Source organism: Dendrobates tinctorius, unplaced genomic scaffold, assembly GCF_039654945.1.
Source record: "Dendrobates tinctorius isolate UK_male_01 unplaced genomic scaffold, ASM3965494v1 ptg000140l, whole genome shotgun sequence".
Lineage (NCBI taxonomy): Eukaryota > Metazoa > Chordata > Amphibia > Anura > Dendrobatidae > Dendrobates > Dendrobates tinctorius.
In genome coordinates this window covers 2242355-2262764 of record NW_027361808.1, presented here as the reverse complement: position 1 = coordinate 2262764, position 20410 = coordinate 2242355, and the positions used below count along the sequence as shown (strand labels likewise).

At 44.6% G+C, this 20410-nt stretch overlaps 1 protein-coding gene across 4 annotated transcripts in view; it reads left to right on the top strand.

The window, feature by feature from the left end:
• LOC141049008 (dihydroxyacetone phosphate acyltransferase-like) overlaps positions 1-20410 on the top strand; it is a 414268-nt gene that overhangs the window by 374221 nt on the left and 19637 nt on the right. For 3 of the 4 annotated variants that reach the window (XM_073545096.1, XM_073545099.1, XM_073545095.1), the window contains one exon: positions 10295-10356. The exons of the other annotated variant lie outside the window; for it this stretch is intronic. In XM_073545096.1, the coding sequence (XP_073401197.1) occupies positions 10295-10356 (62 nt within the window). The remainder of the gene's footprint in view (positions 1-10294; positions 10357-20410) is intronic. 4 annotated transcript variants of the gene reach the window in all.

Genomic DNA, 20410 nt, shown 5'->3' with positions numbered 1-20410 from the left:
CTCGTTCCAGAAGAGGATTCACCCAGGAGAGAGCCTCTCCCTCCAAATGGGACACGATAAATGCCACCTTAGCCCAGTCGGTGGGGTACTGCTGGGGCAACAACTCAAATTGCAGGCTACACTGGTTGAGAAAATGCCGCCATAGCTTGGGGTCGCCGCCATAGCGAGCGGTTTACCAAGACGGGGCGATGATTCAGAGTCAGAAGCCCGAGATGTTGTCTGCAAGGAGATTGCCAGCAGGGACTGCAGGCGATCATCCATGGAGGCCATATAGGACAAGATAGCAGGTGAAAACTAGAGGCTGACAGGGGAGAGTGGAGATGCAGCCAGAGGCTGGACTAGGAGAACTGGCAGGCAGGAACCAGGAGGAATACAAGGCAGGAGCAGGTCCTGAAAGAGAGAAAGCAGAGTGGGGGTTAAGTTCCTTGCAGAGCAGGACAAAAGCCAGGACAGCAAGGCGGCCTACAATATGGCGCATAGGACACAATATTCTGGCGCCTCCACTAAGGGAGGGCGGCCTGAAATACCCGGTGCCTGTCAACCATTGGACAGGCAGCACAGCCGGGTCAGGTCATCCGTTCACCTTTTCTGCGTCGTACAAAGACACGGTGGTTGGAACCAAAGATCTCAAATTTGGACTCATCAGACCAAAGCACAGATTTCCACTGGTCTAATGTCCATTCCTTGTGTTCTTTAGCCCAAACAAGTCTCTTCTGCTTGTTGCCTGTCCTTAGCAGTGGTTTCCTAGCAGCTATTTTACCATGAAGGCCTGCTGCACAAAGTCTCCTCTTAACAGTTGTTGTAGAGATGTGTCTGCTGCTAGAACTCTGTATGGCACTGGCCTGGTCTCTAATCTGAGCTGCTGTTAACCTGCGATTTCTGAGGCTGGTGACTCGGATGAACTTATCCTCCACAGCAGAGGTGACTCTTGGTCTTCCTTTCCTGGGGTGGTCCATGTGAGCCAGTTTCTTTGTAGTGCTTGATGGTTACAAATTCTAACAGTCTATTCAGTACGACTATAAACTGTGTATCCACCAGACTTCTGCACAACACAACTGATGGTCCCAACCCCATTTATAAGGCAAGAAATTCCACTTCTTAAACCTGACAGGGCACACCTGTGAAGTGAAAACCATTTCCGGTGACTACCTCTTGAAGCTCATCAAGAGAATGCCAAGAGTGTGCAAAGCAGTAATCAAAGCAAAAGGTGGCTACTTTGAAGAACCTAGAATATAAGACATAAAGTATTTTCACTTGTTTCACACTTTTTTGTTAATTGTATAATTCCACATGTGTTAATTCATAATTTTGATTCCTTCAGAGTAAATCTACAATTTTCATAATCATGAAAATAAAGAAAACGCTTTGAATGAGAAGGTGTGTCCAAACTTTTGGTCTGTACTGTGTATATATATATATATATATATATATATATATATATATATATATATATACACAGTTGTGGCCAAAAGTATTAACACCCCTGCAATTTTGTCAGATAATAATAAAAATGATTGCAAACACAAATTCTTTGGTATTATTATCTTCATTTAATTTGTCTTAAATGAAAAAACACAAAAGAGAATGAAGCAAAAAGCAAAACATTGATCATTTCACACAAAGCTCCAAAAATGGGCCAGACAAAAGTATTGGCACCCTCAGCCTAATTCTTGGTTGCATAACCTTTAGCCAAAATAACTGCGACCAACCGCTTCCGGTAACCATCAATGAGTTTTTTACAATACTCTGCTGGAATTTTAGACCATTCTTCTTTGGCAAACTGCTCCAGGTCCCTGATATTAGAAGGGTGCCTTCTCCAAACTGCCATTTTTAGATCTCTCCATAGGTGTTCTATGGGATTCAGGTCTGGACTCATTGCTGGCCACCTTAGAAGTCTCCAGTGCTTTCTCTCAAACCATTTTCTAGTGCTTTTTGAAGTGTGTTTTGGGTCATTGTCCTGCTGGGAGACCCATGACCTCTGAGGGAGACCCAGCTTTCTCACACTGGGCCCTACATTCTGCTGCAAAATTTGTTGGTAGTCTTCAGACTTAATAATGCCATGCACACGGTCAAGCAGTCCAGTGGCAGATGCAGCAAAGCAACCCCAAAACATCAGGGAACCGCCGCCATGTTTGACTGTAGGGACCGTGTTTTTTTCTTTGAATGCCTCTTTCTTTCTCCTATAAATGCTATGTTGATGCCTTTGCCCAAAAAGCTCTACTTTTGTCTCATCTGACCAGAGAACATTGTTCCAAAACGTTTTAGGCTTTTTCAGGTAAGTTTTGGCAAACTCCAGCCTGTCTTTTTTATGTCTCGGGGTAAGAAGTGGGGTCTTCCTGGGTCTCCTACCATACAGTCCCTTTTCATTCAGACGCCGACGGATAGTACGGGTTGACACTGTTGTACCCTCGGACTGCAGGGCAGCTTGAACTTGTTTGGATGTTAGTCGAGGTTCTTTATCCAACATCCGCACAATCTTGCGTCGAAATTTCTTGTCAATTTTTCTTTTCCGTCCACATCTAGGGAGGTTAGCCACAGTGCCATGGGCTTTAAACTTCTTGATGACACTGCGGACGGTAGACACAGGAACATTCAGGTCTTTGGAGATGGACTTGTAGCCTTGAGATTGCTCATACTTACTCACAATTTGGTTTCTCAAGTCCTCAGACAGTTCTTTGGTCTTCTTTCTTTTCTCCATGCTCAATGTGGTACACACAAGGACACAGGACAGAGGTTGAGTCAATTTTAATCCATGCCAACTGGCTGCAAGTGTGATTTAGTTATTTCCAACACCTGTTAGGTGCCACAGGTAAGTTACAGGTGCTGTTAATTACACAAATTATAGAAGCATCACATGATTTTTCGAACAGTGCCAATACTTTTGTCCACCCTCTTCTTTTTCTGTTTGGTGTGGAATTATATCCAATTTGGCTTTAGGACAATTCTTTTTGTGTTTTTTCATTTAAGACAAATTAAATGAAGATAATAATACCACAGAATTTGTGTTTGCAATCATTTTCAGGAAGAACCTGAGTATTATCTGACAAAATTGCAGGGGTGTCAATACTTTTGGCCACAACTGTATAAGACCTCACAGCTCACAGTGCATATCAGACCAAATGAGAATCATGAGGTCAAAGGAACTGGCCAAGAAGCTCAGAGACAGAATTGTGGCAAGGCACAGATCTGGCCAAGGTTGCAAAAAAATTTCTTCAGTACTCAAGATTCCTAAGAGCATAGTGGCCTCCATAATCCTTAAATAAAAGAAGTTTGGGACCACCAGAAGTCGTCTTAGACCTGGCCATCCAGCCAAACTGAGCAATCGTGGGAGAAGAGCCTTGGTAAGAGGTAAATAAGAACCTCAAGATCACTGTGGCTGAGTTCCATAGATGCAGCAGGGAGATGGGAGAAAGTTCCACAAAGTCAACTATCACTGCAGCCCTCCACTTGTCGGGCCTTTATGGCAGAGTGGCCCGACGGAAGCCTCTCCTCAGTGCCAGACATATGAAAGCCCACATAGAGTTTGCTAAAAAAAAAAACACACGAAGGACTCCCAGACTATGAGAAATAACATTCTCTGGTCTGATGAGACGAAGATAGAATTATCACCAAAAAGTTCTAAGAGGAATGTGTGGAGAAACCCTGGCACTGCTCTTCACCTGCCCAATACAATCCCAACAGTGATGGCAGCATCATGCTATGGGGGTGTTTTTCAGCAGCAGGGACAGGACGACTGGTTGCAATTAAAGGAATCATGAATGCGGCCAAGTACAGAGATATCCTGGATGAAAACCTCTTCCAGAGTGCTCTGGACCTCAGACTTGGCTGAAGATTCACCGTCCAACAAGACAATGACCCTAAGCACACAGCTAAAATAACAAAGGAGTGTCTTTATAACAACTCTGTGATCATTCTTGACTGGCCCAGCCAAAGCCCTGACCTAAACCCAATTGAGCATCTCTGGAGAGACCTGAAAATAACTGGCCACTAACGTTCACCATCCAACCTGACGGAACTGGAGAGGATCTGCAAGGAAGAATGGCAGAGGATCCCCAAATCCAGGTGTGAAAAACTTGTTGCATCATTCCCAAGAAGATTCATGGCTGTACTAGCTCAAAAGGGTGCTTCTACTCAATACTGAGCAAAGGGTCTGAATACTTATGACCATGTGATATTTCAGTTTTTCTTTTTTAATAAATTTGCAAAAATTTCTACATTTGTTTTTTTAAGTCAAGATGGGGTGCAGAGTGTACATTAATGAGAAAAAAAATGAACTTTTTTGAATTTACCACATGGTTGCAATGAAACAAAGAGTGAAAAATATAAAGGGGTCTGAATGCTTTCCGTACCCACTGTAAGAATATATAGCGGTGACAGTGGATTGGTCCAATCATGGAGTAGACAGGTGGTGTTCCTTAATTTCTTATGGGTAGGGTTACTGAAAGAAAAGCAAGCACACAAGATGAATATACTTAGTCTGACCTATACAAGAAAGAACAAAAAAAAAAAAACAGGCAAAAAATAATTTCTTTGATGGACTTCCAAAAAATGTTTGTATAATCTTAGGATGAATGGTTAACCAGTGTGGGGGCAAGAGTGGATGCAGTGAAATGTTCAGACATTCTCTTTTTGAGCACGCATGATGTTCAACCAATATAATATTTGTTGCAGCTAGTGCAATTTACCGCACAAATAATGTGTTGTACAACAGTTAATAAATTACTTGATGGTATAAGTTACATTGGTATTGCTAACAAGAGTCAGTTGTTATATGATGATTAAATATTTGCGCTTAGCTAAATATGCTGAATAGATAGTCAGAGATTGTACAATGCTAAATAGTTGCTGTCAATAGTAACAGTCCTAACTGGCTTTAATAGTTTGTTACACTATGAATAAAAGTGGGATTGACAACTTATGTAGATTTGTTAGATGTACAATATTAAACAATGGTAAATAGCAGCTTCAAGGTTGGTGTTTAAAGTGCACAGTGATTAGCAGCAATAAATGGGTTATTTAGATTCAATCATCGTATGACCATTAGCTTCTTGGTAATAGTCCAAGCTCTGTATGTCGTTTGAAAAAGCGCACACAGTCTAATCAAGCTACTGGTTTAAGATTGGGCAAAAAGCATCTAGATATAATATAACCAAAAGTGCATATAGTTAGTCCTAATAAAGACCCGTGTCCAGAGTCAATACTTTAGGTGCACAGTTGTCATCAGTAATAGGTGAGCGGTGCAGGTTTTATCAAGCAGAGAAACACAATATTACCTCCTGATTAGTGTTGAGCATTCCGATACTGCAAATATCGGGTATGGGCCGATATTCGCTGTATCGGAATTCCGATACCGAGTACCGATATTTTTACAATATCGGATACCGGAATCGGAAGTTCCCATAATGCAATGAGCCAGTGTTGTGGCTGTGATTGGCTGCTGAAATGATGTCATCATGATGCGCGGTCTGTGCGCATCATGATGCGCGGTCTGTGCGAGCCTGCCGGAGGTCTGTGCGGCCTGCCGGGGGTCTGTGCGGGGCTGCCGGGGGTCTGTGCGGGCCTGCCGGGGATCTGTGTGGGCCTGCTGGGGGTCTGTGTGGGCCTGCCGGGGGTCTGTGCGGGCCTGCCGGGGGTCTGTACGGGCCTGCCGGGGGTCTGTGCGGGCTGCCGGGGGTCTGTGTGGGCCTGCCGGGGGTCTGTACAGGCCTGCCGGGGGTCTGTATGGCCTGCCGGGGGTTGTGTGTGTGCAGGCATCGTCCAATGGTACTACAAGTCCCATCGGGCTATGCCTGTACAATGACAGTGATTGACACATTAGCCAATGATGGGACAGTAGTAGTCCCATCATCCGGCTAATGTGTTGAATGTAAAAAAACAAACAAAACATACATACTACACTCATACAACATACATACATACATACTACTTACATACTACATTCATACAGCATACATACATACTCTATATATATAGTACATTCATACAACATACATACTACATATATACTACATACATACTACATATATACTACATTCATACAACATACATACTACATAATAATAATAATAATAGTGCTATATAAAAATAAAGATTAACATATTCCGCAGCACTTTACAGTTTGCACACATTATCATCACTGTCCCCGATGGGGCTCACAATCTAAATTCCCTATCAGTATGTCTTTGGAATGTGGGAGGAAACCGGAGTACTCGGAGGAAACCCACACAAACACGTGGAGAACATACAAACTCCTTGCAGATGTTGTCCTTGGTGGGATTCGAACCCAGGACTCCAGCGCTGCAAGGCTAACCACTGAGCCACCATGCTGCACCATGCATGCAATACATTTATACAATACATACATACATATAGACATACAGTACATATAACATAGAGTACATACTCACCATCACTTGTCACTTTGATCCCCGAAGCCAGTGTTATCTCACTGTAAAAAATATTAAAATAACAAACAAGCAATATACTCCCTGATCCGCAGAAATCCACGAGTGTCCCACGACGATCTCCAGCAGTGCATCACTAAGAGGTTACTATAGTTCACAGGTCTCACTTTATGGCAAAAGCTGCGTGGGAACTTTCTCACACAGCAATGCCAAAAGTGAGACTAGGGACTATTTTTTTACAGTGGCGGAGGAATACAGTGCGGAAGGATACCTACCTCCCGTCATTGTAATCCTGGGGCCCCTAGAGAACGGTGGCATAAGCTGATGCTGCTGTTCTCCACGGGAGATCGTCGTGGGACACTCGTGGATTTCTGCGGATCAGGGAGTATATCGGTTGTTTGTTATTTTAATATTTTTTAAAGATGACACTGGCTTCGGGGATCAAAGTGACAAGTGATGGTGAGTATGTACTCTATGTTATATGAACTGTATGTCTATATGTATGTATTGTATGAATATATGAATGTTTTGTATGTTGTATGTCTGTAGCATGTTTTATGTATGTTGTATGTATGTAGTATGTATGTAGTATGTACTATGTATGTATGTTGTATGAATGTAGTATATATGTAGTATGTATGTAGTATGTATGTTGTATGAATGTAGTATATATGAAGTATGTATGTTGTATGAATGTAGTATGTATGTAGTATGTATGTTTTTTTTTTCATTCAACACATTAGCCGGATGATGGGACTACTACTGTCTCATCATTGGCTAATGTGTCAATCACTGTCATTGTAGCAGGCATAGCCTGATGGGACTTGTAGTCCCATTGGACAATGCCTGCACACACAACCCCCGGCAGGCCCGTACAGACCCCCGGCTGGCCCGCACAGACCCCGGACAGCCCGCACAGACCCCCGGCAGGCCCGCACAGACCCCCGGCAGGCCCGCACAGACCCCCCGGCAGTCCCGTACAGACCCCCGGCAGCCGGTACAGACCCCCGGCAGGCCGGTACAGACCCCCGGCAGGCCTGCACAGACCCCCGTCTGGCCCGCACAGACCCCCGAGAGGCCCGTACACACAGACACGCACAGTGTCCGCCCACGCACCGCCCACACTCTTCCCCCCTTCCGAACTGGATGTGCAAGTAAAGAAAGGGTTTTTTTTAATTCGGATATTTCTGTCCCATTGACTTGAAAGGCATTTCCGGTATCAGAATCGTCGATACCCGATACTTTTTGGGTATCGGTCCAATCCAATCCGATCCGATACTTCACGATATCGGATGGTATCGCTCAACACTACTCCTGATGTTCATTCAGGTCGTGAGGAACTCTGTGCTTTTATAGTGCAACACAAATGAGAAGGCACTGAAGTAATATACTTTGTGGCGGTAATGAATAAAATCTTCAGGCAAGCCTACATGTAAGAGAGTGGGAGAGCGGTGCCCTGGCTGGTGGCACACGCTCTAGGCGTCTCTTCCAAGGATCAGTTGGTAGACGGTGGAAGCTAGAAAGACCTTTGTGATGTCACTGTGATGGTTACGTGTGCCTGGACACACCGCCTCCAGCAGGGCGAATTTCTCTGACACACGTGACCCGGGATACACCGCCTCCAGTATGGCGAATTTAAATAATATAACGTGCAGCCGGATACACTGCCTCCAGCAGACGAATTTCAGAATTATACATGTATCTGGATACACTCCAGCAGGGCGAATTTAAATAATAAAGGGAAACACCAGGGAAACCGATACAATTGAGGGCCCTGCGATAGGGAACGGGGACATGGAGACCTCCTGCACTCCCCTGAGTCCATGTCTCTACACTCCTGGCAGTCCCTATGCAGGTTCCACACCTGGCGCCGAGCAGGATACCTAAAAACCCTAGCTCGTCCTGCTCCTAGCCCTTTCTAGTGAAATGGATGGTGCAGAAACTAATCCCACCACTGCACTGAAACACACAAAAGGAAAGGTACAAACAGGGATAACACCACTTAGCTTTGCTCTGTCGCTCTTGCTCCCAGCAACAGAGTCCAGCACCAGAATGCAGCTTTCCTCCTGAATAGCTACTGCTTCACCAAGCTTTGTCAGAGCTGCAAGGAACTCCTATCTGTGGCTCCTTCCACACCAGGACTCTGACTGAGCTGCAAGGAACTCTCTCTAGCTCCTTCCTCCACCAAGGATGGTTGAAATGACCAATATCACCAACAGTGAGTGAGAGCACATGACACACCTTTATAGTTAAGCCAGCGGAATCACACTTGTTAGTGATTACTGTGTAATAACGCTAACCACCACCGGGGGCAAACTAGACCAAAAGACACCACTGAGTAATGACCCTAATGGCCACCGGGGGCAAAACTAACTTTAATCAACCAGTTTAAAGAAAAAAAAAGGTTACAAGTGCTCTTATCTGTCACAATCCAGCATGGATCATGACAGTCACACTGTTGAAGCGTGTAAGAGTCTGTACAAGGACCAAACTTCACCTACGTTTCAGAAAATCAGCGGTTTTCTTCAGGGTTGGTCCTTAGATGACGAATGGTACTTTATATATATTAATAGTAACTTTCAAGGGTGTATCTGCCAGTCACTGAAGCGCAATTTGCTCCATCTTGCTATTCAAGTCTGTTGGTCTTAATGTGTCAAATTTAAAAATCCAATGTCTTTCTGCTTGAGACATTTATTTATTATAGTCACCATTGCACCAATGTTTAGGGATCTTTTGTATGCCCACCTATGTCTGTGCCCTCTATTGAACCCCTTTGTGGTTCTAAAAATTGTTTTCATAGGGGGTGACCGTAAAATTTATTTCTAATGTTATGCAAGTGTTCACCAATAAACTTATTTTTGATAAATTGCCAGACCACATTTGATATTTAGGAAGGCCTGCAATCTTGGGAATTTGATTGTCCCCTCAGTACGGGAACCCCAGAGTAAGAAAAAAATAAACCTTTTTTTCAACTAATTTGGATTTTTTTTCCCCATGTATGAAATGTAGGGTATGTCATACCAAGAAACAATTTTTTTTTTAAAAAAAGGAGATACAGAGTATGAGATCTCAGACTAAATATCCTGCACACAATGAACAAGGAGCTTAGGAAGTTGAAACTTCTTATGATGATTTACCAAAAACCAGGCTGCAGCGTTCTACAATGAAGGTGTCTGTAGAAACAGTTTTTCAGTGCAATTATGGCCATGTGTTTATTTTAATATGGATAATCCTGAAGACAGGTTCTCTTTAAGAACATTGGGCATAAATCATGGATTCCACTAAATTCCATGAAACTTGTTCTATCCAGCTTTCAATGCCTTCAGCAATTTTTAAAGAAAGACAACGCCCTGTCTCATTGCTTTATGAACAAGACATAATAAGCTAATACAAAACACAGTTATTAAAAATCATTATATAGGTATAAATGATTTAAATTATAATCAAAGCTAGATATAAAATATTAACTATAATAATATGAAATGACAACCATAACAGTATTAATACAAAATTAACAACTACTCCTGTGCCCATATAGTTCTGCACCGTACATGTGTGTATTTTTCTGCCAAAGAAGACAAAAGTATTGTCGAGTTATGCTTTTATTGGCTAATCAGAAACATTATAAGCATCAAATAAGCTACAAATGAATGACTGGAAGGCTAGATGTTAGGCTGGGGTCACACTTGCGAGTGCAATGCTAGAAACTCGCTCGAGTCTCTCACCTCAATAGCCGGCACTGCTAAAAGAAGAATTCAATTCTATTTTTTTGTGAATGTCTAAAGTCGCAAGTAAGTGAAGATCATGCTTGTAATTGCCTTAATATTGATTTATGTAATATACATAAAATACTCATGCTCTAATCTATGTAACCCTTATTTTATCACTAGATCTGGTGAAACCCTTTTTTCAGCAGATATTAAAGCTGTATCACAAGCAATAGCAACACTTGGTAAGATGTCTAAAAAATAGATTTTTTGATAGATTGCTGTATGTATAAATGCTGTTTAACAAAATAGTCTATTTAAATAAAGGCATAAAAATATCAACTATATAGTCATTTTAACTTTGCATTTCTTATTAACTAGAATGGATTCACTTTATGATCAATCTACACCTCACAGCTCAAGAATTTTATTAAAAAAATTCTAAGGGTGCTTTAATGTTGTGCTTTTCTCCACATTTGTGGGTCCCATCAAGACTTGTGTCCGACCCACCCTGCAAAACAGGATGCGTATGCACCGGCGGGCCATAGACTGTAATGGTGCCAGCAGAGTGAACGTGCTCTCTGTCGTGCATCATTTTCAGGCATATACGCCTACTGGAGGCAGACACACAGACATAGTAGACTAAGCTTGGGTCTCCACCCCCAGTAGATGTATGTGCCCAAAAATAATGTACATCAGAGCTCACGTTCGCTCTGCCGGCACACTTATAGTCTATGGCCTTGTCAGCATATACATCTGAATCCCGTTTCACAGGGGGTTTCGGACCCCTGAATGTGGAGAGAAGCGCAATGTGAAAGCACCCTAACTCTTTATCAGGACTAAAGTAATCTAAATATACAGGTCGTCAATCTGTATTTTGAGACCCCGGTACCAAAGTTTTTCGGATTGCTTTCAAAATAGTAAAACAAGCACAATTTCCTCACTGATAATTAATTATTCTGTGAATCTGACCCCACATTCTGTTTTGCATGTAATAATCAGCAAGTGAAATGTTAATAATACAGTGAGATTTTGGGGTTTAGGAGTGATTTTGAGACTTAGGCCTAATTCCGACCTCTGTAAATTACATATGTGTTCTGCCATCTTGACAGATAGAGCAGCTACTCATTGTAATTTATGATGCTATTGCTTGTATTTTGCTGACTGTGTGTGCTATTGAAGCATGTCGAGGAAAAAAATCTCACATACAAGTGTATGGTTACCTGAAAATCATGGACAGCACTTGAATTGTATCCATGTGCTATCTGTTTTTAACATTATAGTGGACAGGAGAAGCTTTGTAATTTTTCTTTCATTTTTCTAAGCAAATGAGAAAATCGCTGATGGTAAAAAAGGACACATTGATCACACACTGATGAAAGTCAGATCCAGCACAATGATGAAAATTGATCTGTTTTTTCATATATGTGAAACATCACTGACACCTGAATGAGTCTAATTTTCACGTAAGCAAAAAGCGGTCAAGGTTTCATAAAGTTTTTTGGATATGATTTTCATCAGTGTTTGAGTGTGACAGTTGTTACTATCAGTGTTTTTTCACATGTGAAAACAAAATTAAAAAGCGTCTCTTATACATTACAATGCTAACCACGGACAGCACAAAGACTGCATACTGTTGCCATCTGTAATTTTTATGTGGCTTTGTGTTTCTTAAAACGCCACTCCACCATTTTATTTTACTGCTGGAGCGGTGCTTTAATGTTTTTAATATGTTTTTCTTTAAGTTCTGTAAGAGGACTTGTGTACTTGCTTTATGAACTAGAGAAGATTTTGTTCTTTTTTGAAGCTGAGACAGAGTGGACTTCACAGAAGGATAAAAATGACAGCTATGGAGGTCTTCAAGAGGCCCCCAACTGCTTTGGCAACCTATCACCACCCCGTAATTGCGTGTGAGTGAACAATGGGAGCTGGTGTGCATGAGCACCAGAAATCAGGTCATTTACATGCCATTGCCAGTGATTGACAACAGCATTTAAATGGTGAAACAACAGCAATTGGTTCTGGTCACTTATTTTACAGTAAGATACTGCTTATATTACATAGCCGGCTTCTACCAGATAAAGTGCATGCTTGGCTTAGTAGCCTACTTCACACACTGCGGCCCGAAGTATTACATGCTGTTACATATCATGTGAAGGGGTTAGAATCTGTTATGCCGGCGCCACCTGTCAGGCCGGTGCCAGCGCTCCCTGTCATGCTGGCGCCGTCTGTCAGGTCGGTACCGGCGCACGCTGTCATGCAGGGCCCCGCTCCCCCTGCTGCTGCTCCCAGGGTCTCTCCCCGGCTCACCGCTCCTGCCGCTGCGATGCGACCACAGCCTCCCGTCCTGCAGCCCGGGGATCCAGCAGGATAGTTCTCCTTCCTGTCCTGCTCCTGTTCTGGGTATGCGCCTTAAGCCGCGGGCACGCGCTCTTCTCTCCCCTTAACCCCTTCTGCACCATCCCTTTGGAGCGATCTCCAATCAAGCTACAGCACAGGGTATATCAGCCGGCTCCTCCCTCATGGAGGTGCCTGATTATCGTGTTCATCCTGTACAGTACTCTGGCCCCATCCTGTCCCTCCTGACTCCAGTCACTTCTGACCCCAGTTGCTCTGACTCCAGTCGCTCCTGACTCCGGTCGCCCCTGACTCCGGTCTCTCCTGACTCCGGTCGCTCCTGACTCCAGTTGCCCCTGATCCCTGCTTGGTGTGCCTCCCTGTCTAGTCCCCTGCCCCACCAAATCCTTATTCCCTTCCGTCTGCCTGAGCCTCCACCTTGCTAGCCTCATACCCTCAGGCCCGGTTGGGCTATCTCGTTCACACTGAGCCGTCCCTCTTAGTATCAGCTGTTGCGGTATTCGACTCCCTCTGGCCTGCTCCTATCGGTCTCTGTATAGGGGTCGGCACCACCTGGTCAGCTCACCCCTGGGAGCTTTGGTACCGCGACCCAGAGGGTCCACTCTTGCCACATGTCACAGAATCTTCCTCTGAAGCATGCTGTCACGGCTAAGAAGCAAGATTTCCCAGGGCTAAGGGCTTCTTCCCTATCCCTAAAGCTAGGGGTGTCCTAGCTATCCTTGCTCTCCTACTTACTTCTGATAGTGAAGACGCCGGTGCCATGTGCCTTACTGAACTTCTGTATCAACCCTTTTCTGTCTCCTGCTCAACCCAGGGAAGTGGGAAGTTGTTCTGTATATGAATACTCAAAACCAGACTAACAAGGGAAGACGTGCAAGAATAAATGAAAATACCAATCATACAAATATGCACACACAAACAACAGAGTGGAACACTGGGAAGTAAAGGGAGGACAAACCAAATAGGATAGGATAAGTGTATACACACAGACAAATCACCCCGCAACAATCTCCTGAAAAACATTCCAAAACGAATCCTCAAACAACTAGTACCTCCAGCTCCCAAAACAGGCAATATAGAACTGACTCTGGCAATGCCTGCTTGCCAAAGGCAAGTATATATAGCAGAGGGGAGTGGCAAACACTGAACAGCTGAGAGCATCAAAGCAGAAAAGCCTCCAGGAGCTCTCAGCAGAACAGATTAACCCCTGCACTGCCAGCAGAAACTTGCACTGTTTAATATTATTATTATTATACATTTTTATAGCGCCATTTATTCCATGGCGCTTTACATGTGAGCGGGGCAAATATAAACAAGTACAATAAAAATGAGGAAAACAAGGCACTCACAAGTACAGAATGAGAGAGGACCCTGTGCACGAGTGCTCACAGTCTACAGGGGATGGGTGAGGATACACTAGGAGAGGGTAAAATTGGTCATGCAGTGGTTCAGCAGAGTGAGGATCGATGCAGGTTGTAGGCTTGATGGAAGAGGTGGGTCTTCAGGTTCCTTTTGAAGGTTTCCGTGGTAGGCGAGAGCATGATGTGTTGGGGTAAAGAGTTCCAGAGTATAGGGGAAGCACGGTAGAAGTCTTGTATGCGGTTGTGGGAGGAAGAGATAAGAGGGGAGTAGAGAAGGAGATCTTGAGAGGATCAAAGGTTGCGTGTAGGTAGGTACCGGGAGACCATGTCACAGATGTGTGGAGGATACAGGTTGTGAATGGCTTTGTATGTCATTGTTAGGGTTTTGAACTTTAGCCTCTGCGCAATAGGAAGCAAATGAAGTGCCTGACAGAGAGGAGAGGCTGGGGAATAACGGGGAGACAGGTGGATTAGTCGGGCAGCAGAGTTTAGGATGGATTGGAGTGGTGCTAGAGGGGAGGCCAGAGATTAGGAGGCTGCAGTAGTCGAGGCGGGAGATGGTAAGGGCAAGCACTAGTGTTTTTGTGCTTTCATGGTCAAGGAATGTGTGGATCCGGGAAATGTTTTTGAGTTGGAATCGACAGGAGGAGGCAAGGGCTTGGATATGTGGCTTGAAAGAGAGGACAGAGACGAGGATCACCCGAGGCACCGAGCGTGCGGGAGTGGGGAAAGTGAGCAGCCATTGACATTGATGGATAAGTTGTGTGGAGGGGTAGAGTGAGGTGGGGGAAAGATGAATAATTCTGTTTTGTCCATGTTCAGTTTTAAAAAAAAAAGCAAGCAGAAAAGAAAGATGAAATAGCAAACAGACATTGTGGGATTTTGGTCAGTAAGGAAATGAGGTCAGGTCCAGATAGGTAGATCTGCGTGTCATCGGCATAGAGATGATATTGTAAACCGTGGGATTCTATGAGCTGTCCCAGGCCGAAGGTGTAGATGGAGAAGAGTAGGGGTCCGAGAACTGAGCCTTGGGGAACACCGACAGACGGGGGCGAGGTGAGGAGGTGGTATGGGAGAGGGAGATGCTGAATGGCCGGTCTGTTAGATATGATGAGATCCAAGATAGGTCCAAGTCTGTGATGCCAAGAGATGAGAGAATCTGCAGCAAGAGGGAATGGTCCACAGTATCAAAGGCAGAAGACAGGTTCAGGAGGAGGAGAACAGAGTAGTGTCGCTTGCTCTTGGCAGGTAGTAGGTCGTTGGTGACTTTAGTTAGGGCAGTTTCAGTTGAGTGATGCGGTCGGAAGGTGAAGGTGAAGTGCTGCTAATCAGAAGGTGTAATATGAAGGTGCAGTGCTGCTAATCAGTGCAGGAGTAATAGAAATCAGACAGCACGGTTTTCTGGCTTCTCTTTGTCACTGTCAACCCATTACCATATCCCTCCTTCTACTACGCACCTCCAGAACCTAAGGGACAGGCCTATCAAGGTGTGCCGTGTGACAAGACAGGATGAACCTGATCGCATGGACGTCAGATGCTATTACTCACATCCTTTCTAAATTTCAAAAAATTTCTAATTGACCTTTCAGTTAAGTGGTTAAACCCTTCTTGTTGTGTGCCACATACACATGGCCTTAATGGAATCACTGGAAATCCTGCTTCAACATAAATTTTTGGAGCAAATATCAATACTGCTCATTTAACAATGTGCAGATGGACTCCGGTTAAACAACTTTCCAAAGTTGTATTCTCAAGTTCTTAATTTGCTATAATTTCCAATTCAATTCTCCTGCAATGGCAACTTTTATCTTTTATAATGTACATGTTGGTTTCATGGAACTTGACCTCCAGACACTGGTCAAGAGTGCATAGTAGTTACATTCCAAAAAAAGGGTTAACTCTTAACATACCAGTCAGCTCTCTCCATACCACTGATTTCTATACAGCAGTTAGCTGCTAAGCTCCCTCACATCTTCTGAAGAGATGCTGTTACAAGTCATGCAAAATTATCTGATTCCAAAACAGGTCTACTAATAATGGCTCACTTCTCAAGTGTCCTGAGAGGTGTGCTTGTTATTATCTCTTTATAGTTTTACTAATACTACAGTTATACTATTCACCTAAGCTGTCAAACAAGGAATGCCTGCCCCGCCAGAAACATGGAAGGAAGGAGACTGTAAATAGACTGCAGAGCTCTGAGCTGCTCGAAATATAACTTAAAAATACCCCTTTAAGGCTGGTTTCACACTTGCGTTTTTTTGCTCTGCGTTTTTGCGCATACATGCGCATGCGTTTTTTTCCCTATACTTAACATGGGTGCGCATAGTCATGCGTTTGTACACGTTTGTATACGCATGTGTTTTTTTGTAGTGTGCGCTCGGGTGCACAAAATGCATCCTGTTGCATTTTTCGTGCGTCCGACCTGTCTCAAAAAAACGCATGCGCACGCAATGCGCACAAAATTCACCCAAAACAACAATATAGTCTATGGGAGTGCTGACATGCGCATGGTCATGCGCACGTCAGCGCAAAAAAAGCATGTGTTTTTTTGTAAAAACCATGCGCAAAAAAACATGAAAACGCATAAAAACGCATGATGCGTGTCTTATGCGCGTTTGCACTGCGTACGCAGCGCAAAAAACGCAAGTGTGAAAGTAGCCTCATTTAGCAACCTGAAAAATAAAGTTGTTTACTTTTTTCTTCCCCCATTTAAATATAAAAAGTAATAGAATACATTATACTCCAAATGAATGGCATTAAAAAATGCAACTGATCATTCAAATGTCAAGTCACTGGGGCCCTTCGGCGGTGTAACAGGGTCACAGGAGGCATTATCCCTTCCTCAGGAAGCTCGTGGTGGAAGAAGTGGGGCATTGCTGCGGGCCCTGGGTAGGTGGAGGGGGTATCTCAGCACTGTGATGCTGCTGGCCCAGTGCATTGCATGGAGCAGGGTCCCTTCCTCAGGATGCCGGTGGCAGAATTGTGGCGATACTGCAGGCCTGGTGTCGGCGGTGAGCATAGCGCAGTGCATCATTGGTTTCCCGGTGGCCATTTACCTAAAGCTGTGGCCGCTGGAGGCAGTACATGTGCAGATCGGGATCACAGCCCAGCCGAGATCTCAATCTGTGCATGCATGGCATCCGGTGGCCATTTCCCTGAAGCCCACAGCCTTAGAGAAATGTCCGCCTCTGGCTTCGCTGGCGCAGATTGAGATGTTAGAATCTGTTCAGTTTGTGACTATCAGCCATTTTCTTGTAGTGTTCTGGCTGCTGGACTTTTTCCCCTGGTGCTGGGTTTGTCTTGGGTCAGGTGATTCTGCTGGTCTTTTTCCCCTGGTGCTGGGTTTTTCTTGGGTCATGTGATTGAATCACCTTTTATTAACCTACACCTGTCTCCCATTCCTTGCTGGACAACAGTGTTAATCTGCTTGAAGCCTTGCTTTGCCTTCTGTGTGTTTAATTAGTGCAGTTCTGGGACCTATGATTCTGCTAGTCTTAGGGCCCCGTCACACATAGAGACTCACGAGCGATCCCGACAACGATATCAACTTGTCAGGATCGCTGGTGAGTTGCTACATGATTGCTGGTGAGTAGAGTTGAGCGAAACGGGCCGAAAAATTTCAAAAGTCGCCGACTTTTGGCAAAGTCGGGTTTCATGAAACGAAACCCGACCCTAGGATGAGGTCGGCCACGAGGTCGGCGACTTACGCGCCAAAGTCGCGTTTCAAAAGTTTGTTTTGCGCTCTTTTTCAACCAATCAGGATCCACGGACACTGTGGGCAACGTGATGACATAGGCAGGGGTCACCACCATCTTTCAGAAGGGCATGCAAGTGATTGGCTTGCTTTGGTGGGCGTCACAGGGGGTATAAAAGGGCGTGCACGCCGACCGCCATCTTACTTCTGCCAATCTTAGCATAGGGAGAGGTTGCTGCTGATTCTGTAGGGAGAGCGTTAGGCAGGGAAGAAGACAAAAAAACTGCTTCTGCTGCTAGCGATTTGGCCTGCACAACACACCAGTCACTGTGTGTGCAGTGCAAGGGGAGGCTATATAGTGGTGTATCAGTGGTGTTGGTTGTTGGGCTGCCTTCTAAGGCTTCCTAACAGGCTGGCATTGCTGTTTACCCACTGCTCCGCAAACTGCTTTTTTAAAAGCAATCCAATCTCCCTTATCCTCTAGTCACTTTGGTCACAGCTGTGCCATCGAGCCTGTCACATAGCGCTCAGATATTCATTGGGCCTCACACAATCCAAAAGTGTCCAGTGTCCAAAAGTGTGTGCAGAGATTCAAAATCTCCCTTATCCTCTAGTCACTTAGGTCACAGCTGTGCCATCGAGCCTGTCACATAGCGCTCAGATATCAGTGGGCCTCACACAATCCAAAAGTGTCCAGTGTCCAAAAGTGTGTGCAGAGATTCAAAATCTCCCTTATCCTCTAGTCACTTTTGTCACAGCTGTGCCATCGAGCCTGTCACATAGCGCTCAGATATTCATTGGGCCTCACACAATCCAAAAGTGTCCAGTGTCCAAAAGTGTGTGCAGAGATTCAAAATCTCCCTTATCCTCTAGTCACTTAGGTCACAGCTGTGCCATCGAGCATGTCACATAGCGCTCAGATATCAGTGGGCCTCACACAATCCAAAAGTGTCCAGTGTCCAAAAGTGTGTGCAGAGATTCAAAATCTCCCTTATCCTCTAGTCACTTTTGTCACAGCTGTGCCATCGAGCCTGTCACATAGCGCTCAGATATTCATTGGGCCTCACACAATCCAAAAGTGTCCAGTGTCCAAAAGTGTGTGCAGAGATTCAAAATCTCCCTTATCCTCTAGTCACTTTTGTCACAGCTGTGCCATCGAGCCTGTGACATAGCGCTCAGATATTCATTGGGCCTCACACAATCCAAAAGTGTCCAGTGTCCAAAAGTGTGTGCAGAGATTCAAAATCTCCCTTATCCTCTAGTCACTTTTGTCACAGCTGTGCCATCGTGCCTGTCACATAGCGCTCAGATATTCATTGGGCCTCACACAATCCAAAAGTGTCCAGTGTCCAAAAGTGTGTGCAGAGATTCAAAATCTCCCTTATCCTCTAGTCACTTTTGTCACAGCTGTGCCATCGAGCCTGTCACATAGCGCTCAGATATTCATTGGGCCTCACACAATCCAAAAGTGTCCAGTGTCCAAAAGTGTGTGCAGAGATTCAAAATCTCCCTTATCCTCTAGTCACTTTTGTCACATCTGTGCCATCGAGCCTGTCACATAGCACTCAGATATTCATTGGGCCTCACACAATCCAAAAGTGTCCAGTGTCCAAAAGTGTGTGCAGAGATTCAAAATCTCCCTTATCCTCTAGTCACTTAGGTCACAGCTGTGCCATCGAGCCTGTCACATAGCGCTCAGATATCAGTGGGCCTCACACAATCCAAAAGTGTCCAGTGTCCAAAAGTGTGTGCAGAGATTCAAAATCTCCCTTATCCTCTAGTCACTTTTGTCACAGCTGTGCCATCGAGCCTGTCACATAGCGCTCAGATATTCATTGGGCCTCACACAATCCAAAAGTGTCCAGTATCCAAAAGTGTGTGCAGAGATTCAAAATCTCCCTTATCCTCTAGTCACTTAGGTCACAGCTGTGCCATCGAGCCTGTCACATAGCGCTCAGATATCAGTGGCCCTCACACAATCCAAAAGTGTCCAGTGTCCAAAAGTGTGTGGAGAGATTCAAAATCTCACTTATCCTCTAGTCCCTTAGGTCACAGCTGTGCCATTGAGCCTGTCACATAGCGCTCAGATATTCATTGGGCCTCACACAATCCAAAAGTGTCCAGTGTCCAAAAGTGTGTGCAGAGATTCAAAATCTCCCTTATCCTCTAGTCACTTTTGTCACAGCTGTGCCATCGAGCCTGTCACATAGCGCTCAGATATTCATTGGGCCTCACACAATCCAAAAGTGTCCAGTGTCCAAAAGTGTGTGCAGAGATTCAAAATCTCCCTTATCCTCTAGTCACTTTTGTCACATCTGTGCCATCGAGCCTGTCACATAGCGCTCAGATATTCATTGGGCCTCACACAATCCAAAAGTGTCCAGTGTCCAAAAGTGTGTGCAGAGATTCAAAATCTCCCTTATCCTCTAGTCACTTAGGTCACAGCTGTGCCATCGAGCCTGTCACATAGCGCTCAGATATCAGTGGGCCTCACACAATCCAAAAGTGTCCAGTGTCCAAAAGTGTGTGCAGAGATTCAAAATCTCCCTTATCCTCTAGTCACTTTTGTCACAGCTGTGCCATCGAGCCTGTCACATAGCGCTCAGATATTCATTGGGCCTCACACAATCCAAAAGTGTCCAGTATCCAAAAGTGTGTGCAGAGATTCAAAATCTCCCTTATCCTCTAGTCACTTAGGTCACAGCTGTGCCATCGAGCCTGTCACATAGCGCTCAGATATCAGTGGCCCTCACACAATCCAAAAGTGTCCAGTGTCCAAAAGTGTGTGGAGAGATTCAAAATCTCACTTATCCTCTAGTCCCTTAGGTCACAGCTGTGCCATCGAGCCTGTCACATAGCGCTCAGATATCAGTGGGCCTCACACAA